The 22,792-nt window shown below is 37.8% G+C and overlaps 1 protein-coding gene across 4 annotated transcripts in view; it reads left to right on the top strand.

The window, feature by feature from the left end:
- The window catches only part of CFAP44 (cilia and flagella associated protein 44), a 126,421-nt gene that overhangs the window by 20,695 nt on the left and 82,934 nt on the right, over positions 1-22,792 (top strand). For 3 of the 4 annotated variants that reach the window (XM_082394612.1, XM_082394609.1, XM_082394610.1), the window contains exons 5-15: positions 2,240-2,402; positions 4,240-4,342; positions 7,998-8,214; positions 9,909-10,023; positions 12,642-12,806; positions 14,751-14,906; positions 15,514-15,561; positions 16,154-16,253; positions 16,914-17,008; positions 19,726-19,935; positions 20,562-20,672. In XM_082394612.1, the coding sequence (XP_082250738.1) occupies positions 2,240-2,402; positions 4,240-4,342; positions 7,998-8,214; positions 9,909-10,023; positions 12,642-12,806; positions 14,751-14,906; positions 15,514-15,561; positions 16,154-16,253; positions 16,914-17,008; positions 19,726-19,935; positions 20,562-20,672 (1,483 nt within the window). The remainder of the gene's footprint in view (positions 1-2,239; positions 2,403-4,239; positions 4,343-7,997; positions 8,215-9,908; positions 10,024-12,641; positions 12,807-14,750; positions 14,907-15,513; positions 15,562-16,153; positions 16,254-16,913; positions 17,009-19,725; positions 19,936-20,561; positions 20,673-22,792) is intronic. The other variant, XM_082394611.1, reaches the window with a different exon arrangement.

Raw genomic sequence — 22,792 nt, 5'->3', positions numbered from 1 at the left:
GTATCCCCATATACCCTTTTAATTCTTTATCTACTTCAGTTTTAACATTTGTGTCTTCTAAATCAATCAAGAAAGTATAATTTATAAAATATCACCTAAACCACAGCATAATTTATAGAAGACACTAAACAGCACTTAAGACAGTGTTTAAACACCATTTTAAAGTGGAGGTCCTAGATGGCCATGGACAAACAGTGAAGGCCCTGGGCCTCTGATAGGAAGTTAAGAATAGGTGCCAAAAGAGAGGATGAGATAAAACAGAAGGGAGGTGAAGGTACGTCAGAACACATTTTAACATTTTCAGAGCTCCGCTTAGGGACTGCCTTGTCCTCTGGGGTTAAAAGGGAAAGATCAGACTCTAGTTATTCATTCATTCATTCATTCATTCATTCAACCGAATAAGCTCAAGACTCTGTGGTAGGCATTCCAGGAAACACATGAATGAGAAGCAGTCTCTGCCCTCAAGCAGGTTGTGATTGATTTAGAGGGAAAGTGTTTGGGAAGCTACAATCTAACCCATTTCTGCATTTGAAAGGGCCTTCAATCAAAACAGCAGCAAGTAAGAGGGAGTTTTCCCCCTGAAATTACAGATGATAATATTAGATAAATGATCATGTCTCCAATTCCCTACTGTCATCCAAGTTAGTCAAGGGATGGTAGCCCACTTCTACCCTCATAGTTAGACATTCTTCTAGCCCTGTAGAGTATTACACTGGCACCTGGGAAAAGGGAAAGGAGAGAAGGAAGAAGGAAAGGTGAGAACAGTAGTTTAGGGAGAGAAAAAGAGGGTAGGCAAAACTTCCTACCCCATACCAGGCTCTGTAAAGATAAGGGGCTGTAGACTCTACTCTTTATTTGTGAGGTGGCCCCAGGTATTCTCCATGAGGGCAGAACAGCTTCATCTAGATCTTGGATCACATATTCATTTGCATTTCTATATAAGATTCAATTTTAGGCATTAATGTCTTCTAAATTTATAAAATTCCTTTTTCTTGTACAAATGCCCTGCAATGTTCTCTCTCTCTTTTTCAATTTAACTATGAGGCAATGAGATAGGTATAGTTACTTGTAGTTAGTTATAATTTATATATTCTTCACAATTCAAATTGCATTAATTAAAATTTGCTCTTCCTTTTTTACATTCTACATATCGTTCTTGTTAAAAGTTTTGTATAATTTCTTTCTCTGAAAATATTTGCTTACAAATAAGGGGAATCGTCTAAAATCAGATTGAAAAAACAAAACAAAAACAAGGGCTCAAGAAATAAGGATTGCTCCAGTGATCCTTCAACTTTTGTGTTCAGCAATGAATTCTTGGAAAATAAGAATATATCTACTTAAGATACACTACATAATATATTTCTTTGGCAAACTATAATTTTTTAATAGGTTGATCTCATTTAATTATTACACTTATATCTTGGGTTATATTAATTTGAGCTTGAATGTAATAACAAAGTTCACTTAAAAAATGTTTTATAGCTCAGTTTTTAAACCTCTATTTTGAATTAATACAGTTTTACTCTATAGCATAAACGCACACACACGTATATACTCATCTGCACACCCGTACATACTAATGATCTTGGAAAGGAAATGTTAGCCTATTTATTTTATATACTTATATATTAGGTATTATTTAGTCAATTTTCATAATTTTTCATATGATTAAATTTCAATTATATTTATGTGAATTTATTACAGTAGTCACATTGTCACTGGTGTGTCAGAATTTCACAAACATGTCAGAATTTTAAACATCTTGTCTTTCAGCCTCAAGGAAGAGGCCTACATGATCCTTTTACTATGTTCAGTCAACAAACTGGACAGGCTTTGGGAGTACAAAGATGACAAAAACAGACTTTCTCTCACATTATAATGTGATTCAGTTTTAGCAGGAGAGAGGAAAATGAAATTATTTAGGGGACTACTTTGCTCTCTATAGTACCCAAATAGAAAGTTTATTTTTTATTGCAAACAAAATTAATGTGCTTTCAGGGTTTTCCTAGGAAAACTAAAATATTGACTGAATCTGAGTATGAGAATTTTCACCTCATTTAAAAACAAGATTACATTAGTAATACAGTAAAAAACTCTGAGCTTCAGCATAAAATTCAACTACTTCAACCCTGGATCTTTATCTAAGTGTATGGGTTTAAAAAATATATTCATTTCGTTACTTTTCCCCTCTAGGATGATTATGTTGTTTCACTTGTTTTCTTTTGCAACTTTCCCTCAGACATTCCTTTGGTTATGACTGCAGAAAGCGGGCCAACCTACAACTTCTGGACAGCAATATGGTGTTGTACGTAGCTGGGAACCAGCTGATCCTTCTGAATTTGAAAACCAAGGAACAGACCTACCTGCGAAGTAGCAGTGGCAGAGGAATTGGTGTCATTGGGGTATGCCTTCAGTAACTTAGAAAACAAAAATCCATCCCTGTGTTTGTTTGTTCTGTGGACCAGCCAGCCTGTGAGGTGGGATTACATGAGATGCACAACAGTCTTCATTCTAAGGCACTTTCAATTCGCGATTACAACCACTACGTCGTTCACTGACATTAGCTCCATGCAATATTATAATATTATATTAATAATATTATCATCTCATTTTGCAGATAAGGAAACTGGGGCTAATAGAGGTTGAGTGACTTTCCCATAGTCATGCAGGTTTTTCACATTAAATGCTATGTTGCTATTCTGCAAAAATACTGAGATGAATGACACAAATGATAATTCACATAATAATTAAAGCTAAGTGCCAGATAAAATGTAAGTAAAGAGTTGAACATTAGGGAATGAAGCACAAATTGTACATTCAGTAGTTTCAAGCAGTTGACAAAAAGATCTGTGTGTGATTTCGAGTCTGTCTCTTCATCCCTCCTCAGGTGTCTGTCTCCATCAGTCATTTTCTTTCTTGTATCTTCAGCCTTTACTTCCTTAGGCATCCTCAGCATAAAAGCATACTAAATCAACTTGTTCTCATTTTAAAAGGCCCCTCTCTGGGAATTCCCTGGTGGTTCAGTGGTTAGAACTCCGCGCTTCCACTGCAGGGGGTGCGGGTTCAATCCCTGGTCGGGGAATTAAGAAACCGCAAGTCGTGTGGCACGGCCAATTAAAAAAAAAAAAAAAAAAAGAGGCAAAACCAAAAAGCTAGGTATATATACACAAGTACATGCTACGGTGGCACCAGCTGTTGCAAATATTCCCGGGCCTGACATGAAGGCTCTGTGGAGGAAGTCGGTCGGGACCATCTCAAAGTACCATGAGCCCTGAGGTCCCCCCCATCTGCAGAGGACTGAGCAACATCTAGCCTGCTTGTTTTTCTATCACTTTATGGCCAACGGTAGTTATGAAATGTCCCTTTTTCTATTTTGTGGCACGATAATTTGGTTTGAGGTCAGTAGTTAGGGGTGTAGTGTGAACAAGAACGCTAACCCTAAACCTCACCCTCCTGGACCCTGAGCGCTTGTGTGTCGGTGGGGCTCTTCTCCGTGTGTGCTGGGGCTGCTGGTGCCCAGACAGCGACAGCGACCTTCCTCCACTGCCCACGTCGCTTCAGTTTTTCTGAAACAGTTATCCATTTGTGGATGAGAACTGCTCTTGTGAGGCTATGAGAAACCCATGAGAAATGTGGTTTGGGGCATACAAGCTCTCTTCCAGAAAAGACAGGGTGAATTTATGTGTTGCGTGTAAAGTAAATGTCCTGCTTGTTCTAGGTCTCCATTAAAAATAAAGCAAAACACCAAACGCAGGGTAAACAATTCATCTAACTTAGTTGTCCTCAAAGAGTGGTCCCCAGGTTCAGCATCACCAGCATCACCTGGGAAATTGTTAGAAATGTAAATGCAAAATATCAGGTCCCAGCCCCAATTTACTGAATCAGAAACTCCAGTGTTAAAGCTTGCAATCTGTGCTTTAATAAGCCCTGCCTGTGATTCTGATGCCTGCTAAAGATTGGGAACCACTGTTCTAGCTCTTCTGATGGCAATTAAAAAAATTGTAGAGTTAAGACATGACTCTCTTAATGAAAGTAAAACTTAAAATGAGTATTCTTCTAGTTTTCAGTTTCAATTATGTCCATTGTCAAGTATTTATTAGATGCCCAGTTTTGAGTTTTCTATTAGAGTGGATCCTAATAAACAAATTATAAAGTAGCAGATGCTAAATACTGTATTAACTGAGCGATTTATATGATAATCTCCCTTTCAGTGCTTTAGTGAGATTTTATCTTTTATAGGTTCACCCCCAAAAAACTTACTTCACAGTAGCAGAAAAAGGAGTTTTCCCAAAGATTATCATTTATGAATATCCTTCTTTGAGGCCCTACAGAATACTTCAAGGTGAGTCTAGTAGAATCTTTAAAATATCTCACGTTTAAGGTTAACAACATTTTGAAGATGTAACATTATTGTAGCAGTCAGGGTCCTCCAGAGCAACACAGCTGGTGGGAGATAGAAGAGAGATTTATTTGAAGGAACTGGCTTATGTAATTATGAGGGCTGGCAAATCTGAAGTTTGTAGGGCAAGCTAGCAGGCTGGAAATTCTTGGGGAGGAATTGATTCTACATCTAAGGGCAGAACTTCTGCTTCCTCAGGGAAACCTTAGTTCTGCTTTAAGTGCTTTCAACTGATAGGATGAGGCCCACCCAGGTTACCAAGGATAATCTTAACTGATTATAGATGTTGACCACATCTACAAACTATCTTCACAGCAACATCTAGATTAGTGTTTAATTGAACAACTGGGTACTATAGCCCAACCAAGTTGACACATAAAATTACCATCACAATTATCTTACAATTCTGTTTTCCATATAATTAATTTCAGTAGTCAATTTTAAAAAAAGATTTCATTTTTCAGAGCAGTTTTAGGTTTACAATAAAATTGAGAGGAAGTTTCAGAGATTCCCACATACCCTCTCCCCTCACCCATGCTTAGCCTACTCATTATCAACATGACTCATCAGAATGGTACATTTTTACCAAGGATGAGTCGATGTTAACAGTCACAATTACCCAAAGTCCACAGTTTCCCTTAGGGTTCACTTGTGGTGTTCTGTATTCATTTAGACAAATGTATAATGACATATATCCATCATTATAACATCATTCAGTATTCTGAATAGGAGTTTTCCCAAAGCCTGTCCTAAATATCGTGTGTGCTCTGTCTATTCATAACTGCCCTACCCTCTTTTGCAACCACTGATCTTTTATTGTCTCCATAGTTTTGCCTTTTCCAAAATGTCATGTAGTTGGAATTATACAGTGTGTAGCCTTCTCAGATTGGCTTCTTTCACTTAGTAATATGCATTTAAGCTTCCTCCTTGTTTTTTTTTTTTTAATTAATTAATTAATTAATTTTTTTTTTTTTTTTTAATTTTTGGCTGTGTTGGGTCTTCGTTTCTGTGTGAGGGCTTTCTCTAGTTGTGGCGAGTGGGGGCCACTCTTCATCACGGTGCGCGGGCCTCTCACTGTCGCGGCCTCTCTTGTTGCTGAGCACAAGCTCCAGACGCGCAGGCTCAGTAGTTGTGGCTCACGGGCCTAGTTGCTCCGTGGCATGTGGGATCTTCCCAGACCAGGGCTCGAACCTGTGTTCCCTGCATTGGCAGGCAGATTCTCAACCACTGTGCCACCAGGGAAGCCCCCTCCTTGTCTTTTAATGGCTTGATAGTCCCATTTCTTTTTAGTGCTGAATAATATTCCATTGTCTGGAGGTACTACATTTTATGTATCCATTCACCTATTAAGGGGCATTTTAGTTGCTGTCATTCATTTCACCTACATATAAGCTTATATATAAGCATTCATTTCACTTATATAAAGCATATATATATACACACACAGACATAAGCCTACATAATCAAATACATTATTGCTTTTATTCTGAACAGTTATCTGTTACATCAAGAATAAGAAAAATAAAAGTTTTATTTTACTTTCATTTACTCCTTTGATTCTCTTCCTTTATGTAGATCCAAGTTTCTGACCTATATTATTTTCCTTCTTTCTAAAGAACTTCTTTTAACATTTCTTGCAAGGCAGGTCTCCTGGCAACAAATTCCCTCAGTGTTTGTTGGTCTGAGAAAGTCTTTATCTGTCACCTTTGAAGGATAATTTTCCAGGGTGCAGAATTCTAGGTTGGTGTTTTTTAGGTAAGATTTTGTCCCCCCCCCCCCCGTTTGTTTGTTTGTTTTTTCCCAGTATTTTTTTTCTTTATCTTTCATTTTCTGTAGTGTTTCTGGGCATTTATCCTGGTTGGTGATCTCTGAGCTTCCCGGATCCTGGTTTGGTGTCTGACATTAATTTGGGAAATTTCTCAGTCACTATTGGTTTAAATATTTCTTATGTTCCTCTTTCTTCTCCTTCTGGTATTCCCACCACACATACATTACACCTTTTGTATTTGTCCCACAGCCCTTGGATATTCTGTTCTGTTTTTATCAGTCTTTGTTCTCTTTGCTTTTTGGTTTTTGAAGATTCTATTGAGACATCCTGTAGCTGAGAGAGTCTTTCCTCAGCTGTGTCCAGTCGAGTAATGAGCCCATCAAAAGCATTCTTCTTTTCTGTTACAGTGTTTTGTTTTGTTTTTTTATCTCTAGCATTTCTTTTTGGTTCTTAGGATTTCCATGTCTCTGCTGACATTGCCTATCTGCTCTTGTATGTTGTCTACTTTATCTGTTAGAGCCCTTAGCATATTAATTATAGTTGTTTTAAATCCCCAATATGACAATTCCAACATCTATGCCATGTCTGGTTGTGCTGCATGCTTTGTTTCTTCAAACTGTCTTTTTTTGCTTTTTGGTATGCCTTGTAATTTTTTCTGGGTAGCCAGACATGAGGTACTAGGTAAAAAGAACTGCCTTAAATAGGACTTTAGTCACCTGGTGGTAAGGTGTGGGGCAGGGGAAGCATTCTCTAGTCCTGGGATTAGGTCTCAGTGTTTTGGTGAGCCTATGCCTCTGGACTGTGAACTTCACAAATGTTTCTCAGCATTTTTCTCCCCCCTTAGGTAGGACAGGATGGCTAGAGTGGGCTGGGCTGGGTATTTCCTTCTCCTGGTCAATTAAGCTCTCTGATAACACTCCAGCCGGTCAGGCTCTGGTTAATCAGTTTCCCCTGAGGGCAGACCTTATTAAGAAGAACAGAGGGCTCTTGGGTATTTCAAAATGGTTCCTTTTTCCCTCCTTCTGTTGGAAGCCTGGGGGAATTTTTCTAGATATTTTTACTTTAGGAATCTGGTCAACTCCCGGAGGTAAATCTCACCATATTGTTGGGGCCACCTTATGACTGGGTCCCCCTGGAGTTTTTAATTCTCAGGCTTGTCCACACTGAGCCTCCAGCAATTCGTCAGTTAGAGTTCACGTTTTACTCCCCCGGCAGTGGTTCCTTGAACTGTTCTGGCTGTTTCTGCTTGGAAGCCTCTGCTCTGGTGAGTTGCAAATCCCTGTATTTACCTGGTGGTCTCTCCATTCTTGGGGGCAGGGGTTTGCCCTGGTTCCTTTCTTCTGGTATAGATCCAAGGAGAGCTGTTGATTTTTCAGTCTGTTCAGCTTTTTACTTGTTGTTAGGATGGAATGGTGATTTCTTAGCTCCTCACATGCATAACCAGAAACCTGAAGTCATCAGTTTTTATTTCGTGAAATTTTCAGTGACAGATTTTAAATTGATTTCTCTCTGCTGTCTAACATGTTTTTGTGTCACCCTTCCCCGCTTCATAAAATAGAATGTATTCTCAAAGTGTTTTTCTCATGCAAAGTGTGATTAAGATTTCTTCACCTCCCCCCCACCCCAACCCCGTATCATGTAGTTTGTTCTACAGCCAAGGGTGATGTGTGATTTTGGAATTGTTTCTTTAGGGGAGTCTTGGCATTCTTCCACCAATGCACATCACTAAGGGTGCTCTCTCTCTCCTTTTTTAAATTTAAATAATACACTTTTGAAAAGTAAGTGCTGTCCGTGTTCATTAGACTTGCATTCATCTTTTCATCCTTTCAGATGGGACTGATCTGGCCTATGCATATGTCAACTTTAACTGCGACGGTACCTTGCTGGCCTCTGTTGGTGGCAACCCTGACCACACACTGACAATCTGGAATTGGAAAGAAGAGCAGCCCCTACTGAGGACAAAAGCTTTTTCCCAGGAAGTTTTCAAGGTTACTTTCAATCCTGAAGATGATGAGCAGCTTACTACATCGGGATCTGGCCACATCAAGTAGGTTGCGTGACAGATACAGGTGCTAGTCGTTTATTGTTAGGGTCTTTTCTAAGAGGATTGACCAGCTGGAGACATTTTTGCTGATGTTGTTAACATTAGGATAATTTTTAAATGTGTTATTTTAAAAACTAACTGTAGTGCAGCTTTTCTAGTTGGGTATGGAGATTTTATTACTGAAAACAGCATAGATAAAAGAAGGGCTTTTGAATTTTGCTTGCTGCCTTCTTGTAGGCTTCACTTCCTAAGAGAGTTTGTATAATGTGTTACTAACATTGGCGTGCTGTGTCCAAGTTCATATTGAGCTTTCATATCCACTGCTCAGTGTGTTGTAGCAATACTGTGAGATGGATAAGTCATCTTGATGTCTCTGAACTCAGTCTTCACTTGTAAAATAAGAATTATAACAGAACCATTCCTGATGCAGGACCATCAATACTAGATGGTCACAGAGCCTACTCTTGATCTCAGGTCTCTGGGTGTTTTCCACTATATTATACCCTTTGTTCTTTGTTCAGGTTGGAGTTGATTTTGTCCTTTATTTAACAACCTTCTAGCACTACTCTCGAGCTGCCCTTAACTTGATTCCCAGTGTCTCTTTATGAGAAAGACGTGTTTTAATCTATCTTAAATTCTTTTCATTCCAATTTAAATCTGGTCCTTTTGAAATACAGAATAATTGAACAGATTTTTAAATCTTGGGGGAATTGTCAACTAACTCTGCTGGCTATAGGTTTAAAAATTCTAATTTTTCCATTGCTTACTAGAGTACATATTTTCTATGTACTATGTCTTTAGGGAAAGATAGACCTTGAACAATTTCATGTGTGGTGTGCTATAAAAGAAATGGAGGCAATGGAAACATATGATCAGGGGACCTACAACAGCCTTGGAGAAGGGTGTTGGTCATTTAGGCTCTTGGCTTCATATTATTGGCCTGTTGATACTGTCCATTATCTATTCTACATCCAGTTGGTAGGCCAGATTCTTTCTTTTTTCTACATGGTTTTCATCATTCTGACTATTCATTTGTTTAGATTATGAATAAGAAAATATTAGTAACAACATTTATTGACTTTATGTGCCAGGCATTGTTCTAAAAGAGTTTTTCAACAATTTCATGAGGTTGGTGCAAATAATATTCTCATTTTACACATGAACGAATAAAAGCACAATGTGATCAAGAAAATCACTCAAAGTTACACAACAAGTAAATTAGAACTTTTGGAAAACTTTTATATCCTCTAAAGTGGCACTATGCAGTAGAACTTTCTGCTAGGGTGGGAGTGGTCTGTGCTGGCCAATCTAGTAGACAGTAGCCACATGTAGCTATCGAATACTTGAAACTGGTCGGTCTGAATGAAACACTGATGTTTAAATTTTATTTAATGTTAATTACTTTAAGTCTAAATTAAAATAGTCAAACGTGTGGCTATTGCATAGGACAACACAACTCTAAAATGTAAGATCTACAAAGGCAGGGAATTTTTTCTTTTTGGACTATTTTGCTTGATGCCGAATTCATATTGCCTAGAACTTTGCCTGACAGGTAGTTGATACTTAATACATTTTAATTGAATGAATGGATAAATGAAATAGTATGTGACTATGAAATATGTAAATGTTTGGGTGATATTAAAATTAAAATAAATAAAATTTCTTTGAGGTACATTCAGGCTCTTATTTGTTGGCAGGTTCTGGGAAATGGCTCTAACATTCACTGGCCTCAAGCTTCAGGGTTCATTGGGTCGATTTGGCAAAACAGCCACTAATGATATAGAAGGTTACATGGAGCTCCCAGATGGGAAGGTGAGTACAGCTACTATTCTACAATAATGAAATTATTGAAATGAAATGAAGTGATATACATATATGAAAGCAGTCTAAAAAGCACTGCCAATATTGGCAATAACAGGTACTATAATTGTAAATATAATGAGCATTTAATTTTGCCTTTTCAGATTATCAATTTTAATTCTGTGAAGTTGTCATAATCCACATGTACATATCATTTTGTCTTTACTAAATATTATATACACATATAAAGTATGCGAGCATTTTCATATATTAACATAGTGACTTACTTGTCACTTTTAACTATGTCATGGAGTTGCAATGTTTATAGTGTTTATCTTTCCCTTCTCTCTTCTTTGCCATGATCCTCCAAGAGGACTTACTGGGTCAAAGGTTATATACAGTCTTGTGGCTTTTGCTTTTATTACCAAATTATTGTTCAGGAAGATTGAGCCACTGTATAGTGACATCTACAACACTGCAATTTTAATCTGTTACTTTCTTCTTCTTTTCTTATAAAATTTATAGACATATTGCCTATAGGATCAGTTCTCCACTAATATTGTATAAGGCTTCCTATTAGGACGAGTTATATAGAATTATTTGTGGTCATCTCAGTTATAAGTAAATGCCAACATACAAATATTACTCTGAGGAACCAAATGGTCTAGTCATTGCCTAGTGGAATATTCTTAATTTGAAATCATGGTGTATGGGAGGAAATAAAAAGTCTTGGGTGCTGGCTAAATTATAAATTATATATCCAAACCTATAAGATGATAATAAATCATTCCAGCTTCAAATTCTATAAGAATTAAGCTAAGATAAAGATCATTAAAAACATGGTATGAGATATATCTGAAAAAGGTTCAGTAGAGTTTGTGTAGATGTAGGGGAGAAAAGAACCCATTTTAAATGAAAGAGCCACAAAAGGAAATATTTAGAGTTGGGAGTAAATATTATATATGTAGAAGATTAATTGGAGTACTCACGTTGGGAAGGAGTGGGAAAGGAGATTGAGAAGTATGGTGGCGCCCTAGTGTACGAGGACATGAACAGCCAGGCAGAACTATTAGGTTCTGGAAGAGTAGAGTTGCAAAGGAAAGAAGTTATATATAAATTTGGCCACAAATGCCCAGCAAATTAGAAGGGAAATGTGGAGTCAAGGAGATGAGCTCAGAAGGAAGATACTGCTTTTATGTAAGAAGAGATGATGAGAGTCTGGACTCTTCTCAGGACAAATGGAAAAGGGAAGCTAGACATGAGTGACATTTCAGAAAGGAATGCCTTATAGGCTTTGGTGACTTTTGGTGACTTTTGGTGGCTTTAGTTACTGGACAGAAAAAAAAGTCTAAGTAAAGACAAGTGGGCTGAGGCTAAATAGGTAGAATAGATAAGCATAGGTAGACTGGAGAAGTAGAAAAGACTGAGTAAGGTCATAAGTTCCTCAAGGTGAGAGGAAAATGGGGCTGCAGAGTCCTCGAGCAGGCAGGCAAGAATTAGATCAGAGTTCCCCAAAGGGCATTGCACGCAACATTCTTTTGCACAGAAACTCTATGAAAAGACTTTCCTGGTCAAATTCCTTTGCAGCTAGAAATTTCTCATGGTGATTCCCAGTGAACACTTCTGTATTAAAGCTTCCAAGGGGTCCTAGAGAAAAGAAACTTGTTTGACTTTGTTTGTCCTAGCATATGTCTTCTGAGGCAGCGTTAGTTGGAATGGGAGGTTTTGAGCCACAGTGCGTGGTTTAGAACCCTGACTCCTCTGAGTAATTTTGGGCAACGTACTTAACTGTTCTGTGCTTCAGTTTTTTCACTTTATAAAATGGGGATAGTAATAGTCAGGACTTCCATTCGCCCAGATGGTTCCTTTGTGCAAATGAGAAAAACTGTCTCTTCTGGGAAAATAAAGTACCCAACCTGTACAACAGCACATGGTATCCTTGGTAAATGCACCGAGTTCATATGGTTTTTAGGATTAAATAACAATATATGTTAAGTGCTCAAGCACTGCTTGGCATGGAGTCAATACTCAATTAGTATTACTTATTATGTTATACTAGTTAAACATCTTAAGAACTAGTGTTTGGTGGTACATACTTTGGGAAGTGCTGGATTAAGTGCATTAATGTGAAATGGTTCTAGATGATCATCCTTATTTGAAATTGAATTATATTCTGCTATAATTTGCTGAGTTCAGTACTGGCCTCACAATTATCAAACATCTTATAACATTTGATATTATCACTCTTAAAAAGTATAATTTCATCTATCAAGAACTTTAAACATGTCTCTAAATTTTGACCCGGTAATTCCACTCCTGGGTTGCGTCCTTAAGAGATGTACAAAGAAATCTACTGCAGATATGTTTGAAAAATTAACCAACATACAGCCTGATCACAATGAGGTAAAACTATGTATAACGCTAGGAGCAAATATGTCAAAATGTGACAAGTGGTTGTTTCTGGGGTAGTGACTTTTCATTGCTGTATTTTCTTATTTTAAAAATTAAAAAAAAATTTTACTTTCATAACCAAGAAAAATCTTTAGAAACAAGTCTCACCAGCTCTTTGAAGCATATATACACGTTTGTCTGTCTTAATGCACGTTCCTTCCTTTCCGCACACCTGCCAGGTGCTCTCAGGGTCAGAATGGGGCAACATGCTGCTTTGGGAAGGTGGCCACATCAAAGTCGAGCTGAGTCGAGCTGCAGGCAAGCCTTGTCACCAGGGTCCCATTAACCAGATAATGCTGGATGAGGGTGAAGTCATCACCATTGGGTCAGATGGATGTGTCAGGGTAAGTTTTCTTTACACTCGGATGGTAGCGCCCACATCAAAACCTTGCAGATCACCCTGTGGGTTTTATCAGATTTTAATTTCTCACAAAGGTCACTTGATGAAGGAGATCAGTGGTCATTTACTCCTAGGGTCAACTCATTTTAAATAATGCTTCTCTTGTGGTAAATATTTAAATTCTAGTCAAAATTCATTTACATCTTGGCACTGAAATTTTCTGAGGGGACCTGTTGTTATTTTGATTCTATTGTTGATATATCAATAGTAGCTTCAGAAAATGAATATCCATGTTAGCAGAATATTAACAATGGATTCAGATGTCCTTCCAAAATGCCTGGTATGAATGGGTCATTTTCTAGGGACAACGAGGCCAAGCATTTGTTAGTTATTTTTTTACTGAGTTTACCAATTAGAAATAGAAAGGTGGGCTGATAGGGTTTGCCTATGGATGCTCCCTTCCTGTTGCTCTGTACACTAGTGAACTCGCTTGTCCTCACCTGTGGACACTGTCCTGCCCATAGTGTGGGCTAAGCTGGGACATTGCTTCTGCATCTCCGTGCTTCTGGCTGTTGTCACACCTCTTCTCCCACCTACCCATGTGTAGGTACCCTGCTGTTGCTGGCAAACCTGCAGTCTTCTGATTTGCCTTGTGGTCCCCACAGTATGTATTTCTACTGGGGCCTTTCATAAGAAAATATTCATAAAAGGGAGTATTTTCTGGACATTCTTTAGGAAGTATTATTATCAGAAGTAAGACTGTATTATTTTTTTTACTAGTATGGTTACTCTGACACTTACTGAGCTTACGTATGGCTCAAACAATTTATTAGAGACATGTCTTCCACAGTTTGTCCTCTTACCATTGGCTTTTTGAATCATGTTAAATTTAATTTTGTTCTATTTTACTCATTGCTCTGAGAACCTTTTGTCCTTTATTATGTCATACAACGTATTCACTATCCTTCCAAGGCATGTGTCACCCCCAAATACATCAAAATACCAAGTGGAGGAAAACCTCAAGAGAAGAGAAGTTAAAAACTTCACAGAGGATCCCTTCATGGACATCACTAATTTGCTTCCCCTTTCAAAGTCTGCCCTTATCTCTTCAGTCCTCTATGTTGTAAATCTCTACCTCTCACCCTCTAGGAAAAACCTACTCCAACTCCCAGGAGTTAGTCTGACCCTAGGATCTGGGACTCTCCTCCACAAGCCTACTCTGTGGGACAACACCAATCCTCCCAAAGTCTGAGTTGTTGAGTCTAGGGTGACGTAGCAGGATGCGGCTACAGAACCATCCAGCCTGGGCTTTGGCACTTCACAGAGGAAGTCCTTCCGAGTCTCTTCACCACATGAAGTGAAACTGTGCTGCTTCATCCTTCCCTAGTACTATTCTGGTCTCCTATCCCAAGAACAACCATCCTTATCTGAATAGTACAGTCTAAATCTATGATAAGGAAGAGAAACATTATCTCATGAAGACATTACCTACATCAGTTTTTCTCTGCTTATAATGAAGATAGTGCTTGAATCATTAAGCAAGAAGGTCTATGTCCCGTTTCCAGGAGCCCATGGATCTAATGTAAAACGAGGCTCGTCATGATGTCTCAGTGTATGACTGAACCATTTATTCCTTGTGGCCGCTATATATGCAGAAAGGCCTGACAGAAACCTTGAAATAAAGTTTACTTTAGGCAAATTAGAATTCTTATTCAGGTCTATATTTTCTCACCAATCTCCATAAATACAAAGGAAATTATAATAATTCATTATTCCCATTTCAGAGCAAAATCCCAGGGTTAGATTTTGTCTGGTGTTTTAATTATACCTACTCATTATTTTCCTGAAACAAGAGAAATGACTTTTGAAAAAAATGGGGCCTTTTCTGGCTTAGAAAATGTACATTCAGAAACTGCTGATTGATTAAAGTATTTTCTTATTTTTTAAGATATGGGATTTTGAGACAATAGACACTGCTGATACTATAGACGAGACTGGATTGTTAGAGATAGAGCCCATTAACGAACTTCAAGTAGACAAGAATGTCAGACTCTTCTCTATGATAAAAATGGATGAAATTGGAAATAACTTTTGGTTGTCTCAGGTAAGATGCACTCTTCTCTCTTTGCTTTTTAAAGTTATCTGGACATTGGGACTTCGCTGGCGGTCCAGTGGTTAAGACTTCGCCTTCCAACGCAGGGGGTGCAGGTTTGATCCCTGGTTGGGGAGCTTAGATCCCACATGCCTCATGGCCAAAAAACCAAAACATAAAACAGAAACAATACTGTAACAAATTCAATAAAGACTTTTAAAAAATACATTAAAAAAATAGTTATCTGGACATAAAATTAAAATAGTAGTATAATTTATTGTCACTGTAAATCCATTGTACTATTAAGACTACTATTGATACTACAATGAAGAGTTCCCTGAATTTTGATATTTAATTGACTTGTATTTTATACACAGAAAACAAATTAGCATTTTTATTATGTTAAACTGACTATAAGTTTTATGAGATTGCTTCATTTATTGTGTCGTTGTGTTCTAAGATGCATGGAAGTTGCAATTGTTTAATTCCAATCACACTTTAAAATATATGTAAGTTTTTGGTATGTTTTGTCCTTTAACTAAATCAAAAAGAAAATTCCTTTAATTTGATAAAAGTCCAAAACGATGAACAAAATATTATTAGGTATTTAATTTTTTAGGATTCCAATGGAGCCATATGGAAGCTTGACCTTAGCTTTTCAAATATTGTAAGTTGACTATTTTTCTTATTTTTTTCTAATTCTCATAGTAAAAACCTTTGTTGTTATTCTTTAAAAGATACTCTTTTTCCATATTTGATCAGTGTTCTCATCAAAAACTTGCTCAACATATCCAAAGAATTCATACTACCTCTGTCTCTTTCTCTCGTTATGATTTTGCATAAAAAAGGATCTATCTCATAACAGAATTTACAGGAAAAGTGGCAATGACAATGCCTAACATTATACAGTGCTTTACAGTTTTCATAAACATATGGCATTTTAATGTATCTTATCTCATATAATCCTCACAACTACTCTGTTTTGTAGGCAGGCAGTTGCCATCATCTCATTTTACTGATGAAGAAATGGAAACTGGCATTTGAAGTGACTTGTGCCAAATCACACAGCCATCAAGCACATCATCTGTCTCTCCTAATTCCAAACTTCAGTGCCCTTTCTGTCTTACTATGCCTTTTCTAATTTCTGTTCAGATAAAGTCACACATGATACAGGGTTCTATTTGCATTTCTTTAAACTTGGCCTTAATTCTGTGTTAAACTATCTTTGAGCTCTAATAGGATCTTTTTTTTGTTATCAGACCCAAGATCCAGAATGCCTCTTCTCCTTCCATTCTGGAGCCATTGAAGCCTTGGCCGTCTCTCCTCTCACTTATCTCATGGCCACTACTGGCTTAGACTGTAAGTAGGAACTCATGTCTGGACCTTTGTGTTTTGTTTTCAATTCATTTTTTAATGTGTTTGATTAAAGTATTTGAGAATTTTTCCAAAAGGGAAGCTTCTTGATACAAGTGAGGTGAGTTTCAGGAGAGGGGAAAGGGCCCAAAATACGGCAACCATGGTTATTGCGAGAGATTAAAATAAAGACACATCAATAAGTTACTCGTGAAAATACCATTCATCTTGGTGTTATCCACATGCGTGCTTTTCCTTTTCTTTCCATCTCCTTTCTTCCTTCTTGACTTACAGTGAATCTATGTGGACTGTGCAAGGTGAAATTGATCCACCAGTCAATCATCAGTTGTTTCTTTACTACAGTCATCCCTCTGTATCTGTGTGGGGATTTGTTCCAGGACTCCACTGATACCAAAATCCACAGATGCTCAAGTCCCTTATGTAAAATGGCATAGTATTATTCATGTTTATAAATTACCTGATTGAGGGTATACATGTAAATATTTAACTGAAGAAAGGCCATTAGATTATCAGTTGATTTAATTTTTATGATGTTTCTTGTTTAGTGCTTAAATGTGAAGTGAGCTAAAGTTATTAAAGATATTTATATATGAATATATATATATATATAAATAACTTGTTTCTTTTAAAACTGTCTTTCTGTAGGCTCTGTTAGACTCTATGATTTTGCTAGCAAAACTCCTTTGGTTCAGATGAAATTCAAACAAGGAGGTACTGCCCTTGCTTGGGTACCACGACTGGTAAGCTTATTGTTATAATGAATTTCTACTAGAATCTATTTGTAAATATGGTATATTAGTGCTATTTCTTAGAAACACATATTTTCTGACTCTGGATTTTAGAGAAGAACAAAAATTTTAGTTCACTCAGAACGTGATAGAAATCATATCATGACTTTGCTATTGTGGTTTTGGTTCTGTTTTAATGAAAATCTATTGTTATGCCACCTAAAGTTTAGAAATAGTTCCATGTTAAAAAGTAATTACCTGGCAGAACTTTGTGTATCTGTCCTCTGTCTGACTCTGATTCATTCATTCTATATATTTCCAGCATGTCTGCAACGTGCCAGTCCTTTTACTAGATTCTGGGAATATAGCAATGAACAAAAAGACAAAAATATTTGCACTCATGAATCTCCCACTCTAGTGGGAGACAGGAGGCAGAGACAGACAAAAAACAAAATAAGTAAATTTATATGATATGTTAGATACTGATAAGAGCTATGGAAAAAATCAGAGATCATTGTTCTAGTTGTCTATTGCTGTGTAATAAACTACCCCAAATGTAGTGGCATAAAACGGCAATCATCTTATTTTGCTCACAGTCTCTGGTTTGGGAATTCTGACAGGTGACAACAAGGATGGATAATCTCTGCTTCACAGTATCTGGGGCCTCAGTTGGGGAGATTTGAATGGTTGGGGCCTAGAGTCATCTGAAGGCTTCTTTGTTACAGGTCTGGCACCTGGGTTGAAGTTCAGGCTAAGCTGGGATGTCAACAGCAGTGCTTACCTGAAGCCCATGCCATATGGAGAGGTCATTATCACAGCATGGTGGCCTCAGGGCAGTCACTTCTTTATGGCAGCTCAGGCCTCCAAGATCTAGTGTTCCAACACATAAGGCAGAAGCTGCTGTCCTTTTATGACCTGGCCTCCGAAGTCACATAATGTCACTTGTACCATACGCAGTTGGGTGAAGCAGTCACAAGCCCCCCCCCAACCCAGATTCAAGGAGGGAGGGACTTAAACCCCACCTCTCCATGAGAGGCATGGCAAAAAATTTGCAGCCAAGTTTTTAAAACGTCATGGGAATGTTTGGGGAATATTTTATCCTTATTGTTTTGGGTTGAAGTCAAAGAGAAAATATTCCAGGCCCAAAATAGATGTGGAGGTGGCTGGAATGGAGGGGAATTTCATGATGAGATCAAGACCAGAAGGAGAACTCAGGCCAGGGAATAGAAGCAGAACAATGATGAGGCTGGATTAAGTAGAAATGACAGAGTATTTAGATTACCAAACATGGATCACTCTTTATCCTAATCTATTTACACACTTACCTAAATTCTTTAAAATACAGCCTATGTAATTGAATCATTTTTCAGATGCTTGGGCAATGTCCATAGAATGTTTTCTTTTTTAGCCTTATATCCAAGTAATGATCATATGGATATTATGCTTGAATTGCCCCTTCTTCATACCCTCTTGCCTTTCTGGAAAACTGCACATCATTGTTTACAATTTAGCTCCGGTCAGATATCATCTCCTCTGCATAGCCCTCCATGACCCCACCTTCAAGTAGAGCTGCGTACTTCTTCCTTTGTGGTTTTTGTTTAAGGACTGTGTATATACCTCTTTTATAGCACTTATCACAGTGTACTAAGATGACTTGCTTTATTGACTGTCTTTTCCACCAGACTGTTTGTTCTTCATGGCGACGCCATATCTTATTCTTCTTTGTACTTCCAGTGCCTCTACAGTTACTGGTACATTTAGACACTTAGTAAATGTTTGCATAAACATTCAGTTGGAATTGAATGGAATATAGTTTTCTTTATTAATTTATTTATTTTTGGGTGTGTTGGGTCTTCGTTTCTGTGCGAGGGCTGTCTCTAGTTGCGGCGAGTGGGGGCCACTCCTCATCACGGTGCGCGGGCCTCTCACTGTCGCGGCCTCTCTTGTTGCGGAGCACAGTCTCCAGATGCGCAGGCTCAGTAGTTGTGGCTCACGGGCCTGGTTGCTCCGCGGCATGTGGGATCCTCCCAGACCAGGGCTCGAACCCGTGTCCCCCGCATTGGCAGGCAGACTCTCAACCACTGCGCCACCAGGGAAGCCCTAGTTTTCTTATTCCCAAGATTTTCATAATTGCCTGGCCTCAGGGATGATCAATCTGCTCTAAAGAATACCAAGGCTCTTGCCCTTCTGAATGCCTTCTGAGATAGCAGATTTAGTACATTAAGACATTGCTAGATTTATATCTCTGGCCCAGACTTCTCCTCTAAGCTGCAGACTAGGTCAGCTTTCTTTGCTATGTGCTCTCAGGGAATGTTTATTTCCTTTTACTTTTTTCAGTTCATAATTCCATATTCATATGTGTGGTTGATTAATGTCTGTCCTCCCACTCGACCATAAATTTGTGAAAACGGGTTGAGACTGTTTATGCTGACACTTGGGTTGCTGGTGATGGGTGCCTGGCACGTAGTAGACAGCACTCCACCAACTTTTGCTCATTGAATGCTTGGATTGTCATTGTTTACCTGTCTCATGGTCAGCAGTGATAAGGAACTGTCATAGAAGAGATGGAGGTTACCAGAAAGTAGTATAAGGAATTATTGATTAATATTTATTTTAGTTAATTATTTAGTTAAATAACTTAAGTCTAAATAAAATACAGAAATCTGTTATGTAGTACAGCTTTCTTAATCAACTAATTTCAGAAACCCTGCATTTCATTTTTGTCCAAGGTAAGCTACGGTGGAGCACAGATTACTGCAGGATTTGAAGATGGCGTTGTTCGAATTCTTGAAATTTATGACCCAAAAGGGCTCACAATTTTTGTGGGACGGAAGAGAGTTTCAGATGCAGATATTCGTTTGAAACAGGTTTTCAAACCTCATACTTCTCCTGTCACTGCTTTAGCTTATGATCGTGATGGAGAAGTTCTAGCCACAGGGGTAAGTAGTAGATTTCCTTGTGTTTCCTATTGAATTTTCATGGTTAACCCTGCCTTATTAGTCTTCCTACTTAATGATGCCTTATTTGCTTATATTCCTTTCTGAGAATATATCCATATTTTGTTTTCTTTGTATTCAGATTCTTTCAGTATAGTCTGTGCATGACATTTACAAATATTCTTACAAATTGAGTTGTAATGCTTATTTTAAATGAATAGAAATTTTCAACTGGGAATCATGCAACATGTTTTATGTATCATCAACATTTTATAATCTAGGTATGTTCTTATATAGACTTGTCATAAATGAAGAGAATAAACATGTAAATTCTTTATGCATAAATAAGTGAGCATATGCATTGTGGAATTTTTTGTGAATTAATCTTATATACAGGTACGGTGATCATCTTTTCAGAAACACATACAAGAAAACATGGTTTGTCAAGTGTTCTCATGGGGAAAATGAAGCAAATATTTGAAATAAGAATGTTCCCAGAATAACCTGGGGAAATATGATCATTGTAGGTATAAGTATACAGTGGGTGTAATATAGCTGTTAAATGCTTCTTTGTACTGTATGCAATATGTTTCATAATAAATATATTTGGGTATCTCTCTTTTTCTTAGAGTAAAGATCAAACTGTCTTCTTCTTTGAAGTGGAAAGGGATTATAAGCCAATCGGTTATATTACTACTCCTGGACCTGTTTGCCAGTTAACCTGGTCTACAGCCTCTCATGTAAGTAGTTATTTGTCTTCGTGTTTAAATCTCAATTACTGCATAGTGAAGTGATCAGGTAGATAGCGAATAGTGGGTGGAATTATTAGCTCCACTCCTGGGTCCTGCCGTGAGGGGCCAGGGAAGCTGCTCAGCTTTACTAGTGGAGCATTACTCAGGAGCTTCAAGCCCTTCCCATTACCTCCTCCCTCTTCCATAATCTAATTAATCTATTATATCAGACTTTGCTTCAACAATGGAGACTTCAGCCCAAAACACAACATGTCAGAATGTGTTGAGTGTACTTGTCCTCATGTTTATCTCTTTACTTCTCTTCTGCTCCCATTCCAGCTCCATTTTCTCTTCTAATCTTCCATTGCCTCTTTTCTAATAACAATTGGTGATTCAGTATTGACTACTAATCTTATTTAATGCCCCAAATTTCCCTAATTTTGAGCATAGGATAATTCAGTCACCTGAATATTGATTGAATGTCTAAACCAGGTACTGTACTAGTGTTCCAGCATATTAATAATGCTGATGAACTGCGTAGAAGTACTGTCAGGATTTTGGTGGGGGGAGCAGTAACATCTGTAATCTATTTTAAGCTCTTCTAAAGAAAATGGCTATAAAAATATAGTAGTACCTAGAAAACATATTTTTTAAATTAACAAATACTCATTGTTTTCATCTTTGCTAGGCCCTGGCGATGGATTCAATAAGCAGTACATAACAGTATCTTCTGAAGGAGAAAAAAATACACGTGTTTAAGAGTTACATTGATCTGTGATAGAATTATTTAAGATTTCACAAGGGAATGGGTGACTAAAATATCAGTGATATCAGTCGTATAGACAATACTTGCTGTGAATATAGAGCATGTATATCAAGAAAGGGAATATCAAGAAAGGGAGAAGTTAACACGTGATGTGAGTTAGTTGAGAGGAGGAGAGTGAAAGTTGTGTAGGTGAAGGGAAAGAGAGCTGCAAAGCATGAGCTATTGTATCACAACATATAATATTTTGTGCATCCTTCAATCATTTCCCTATATAACAAAGTTTTAAAAAACCCAGCAGTTTTCAGGGGTTGGGAATGATGGGTGGGAAGGGGGTGGGTGTGACTATAAAGGGGCAGCTTGAGGGAGATCTTTGTAGTGGTGGGATAGTTTATGTTTTGATTGTGGATGGTTACATGAATCTGCACATGTGATAAAATGACATAGAACTATACACGCATTCTATATTAATGTTGATTTCCTAGTTTTGATATTGTTGCAGAAGAAGTAACCAATGGGAGAAACTGGGGAAAGGTATAAACCTCTTTGTACTATCTTTGCAGCTTCCTATGAATTAATAATTACTTCAAAATAAGAAACTAAAACAAAAATTAAGGCAGGAAAGGCACCCCGCCCCCCCCAAAACAAAAAAACAATTCAAAAGTCATTTCAGGCAGTGGTGCCAATTAGCACTTATATTTCTAGTATTATTTGGGAATTACTAATGTAAATTACTCTCATCTTGCAATATATACATGCACCAAATCATCACGTTATGCACCTTAAACTTACACAATGTTATGTCAGTTATATTACAGTGAAGCTGAGGGAAAAAAGTAAATTAACGTGTGTAACTGATACTGCACACTTCAGTTGTCCAAATAGCAATAGCGGTTAGCTCCTACCAGCTCACTGGTCAGACCTCCTACCTTCCTGAATGCATTAAGCTTCTGCTCATTTTGGTTTCCAATAAAGGTGCATCACACACAGAACCATTCCATCTGCAATGGTCACTACCATGATCACTTAGGCAGCAGTGTGGAGAAGTTACAAGGGAGCCAAATGAGAGGCAGGTAGATCTATTGGACAGCTGTGTTCCAGAAAAGATGTGACCAAAGTGTGAAAGACTGTGTGGATAAGAGATAGGTAGAATTGACTGAACTTGGTGATCTTCTGAATTTATGGGGGTAATTTTGATGTGTCTAAATGAAATTCATTACAGTTTTTCTAAGACATGTTTTTTCTCTCCTGCATTTTTCTGAGAGCACCATTCTCCCTGTTACCTAAACCAGAAAATCTTTAGAGCCATCTCTTCCCTACCTCTAACCACCCTGCTTTGGTGGTTCGCCAAGGCCCCCCATTGGTT

Source organism: Balaenoptera borealis, assembly GCF_965194805.1.
Source record: "Balaenoptera borealis genome assembly, chromosome: 5".
Classification (NCBI taxonomy): Eukaryota; Metazoa; Chordata; class Mammalia; order Artiodactyla; family Balaenopteridae; genus Balaenoptera; species Balaenoptera borealis.
Note: the sequence above shows the minus strand (reverse complement) of the source record. Positions and strands in the feature narration are given on the sequence as shown.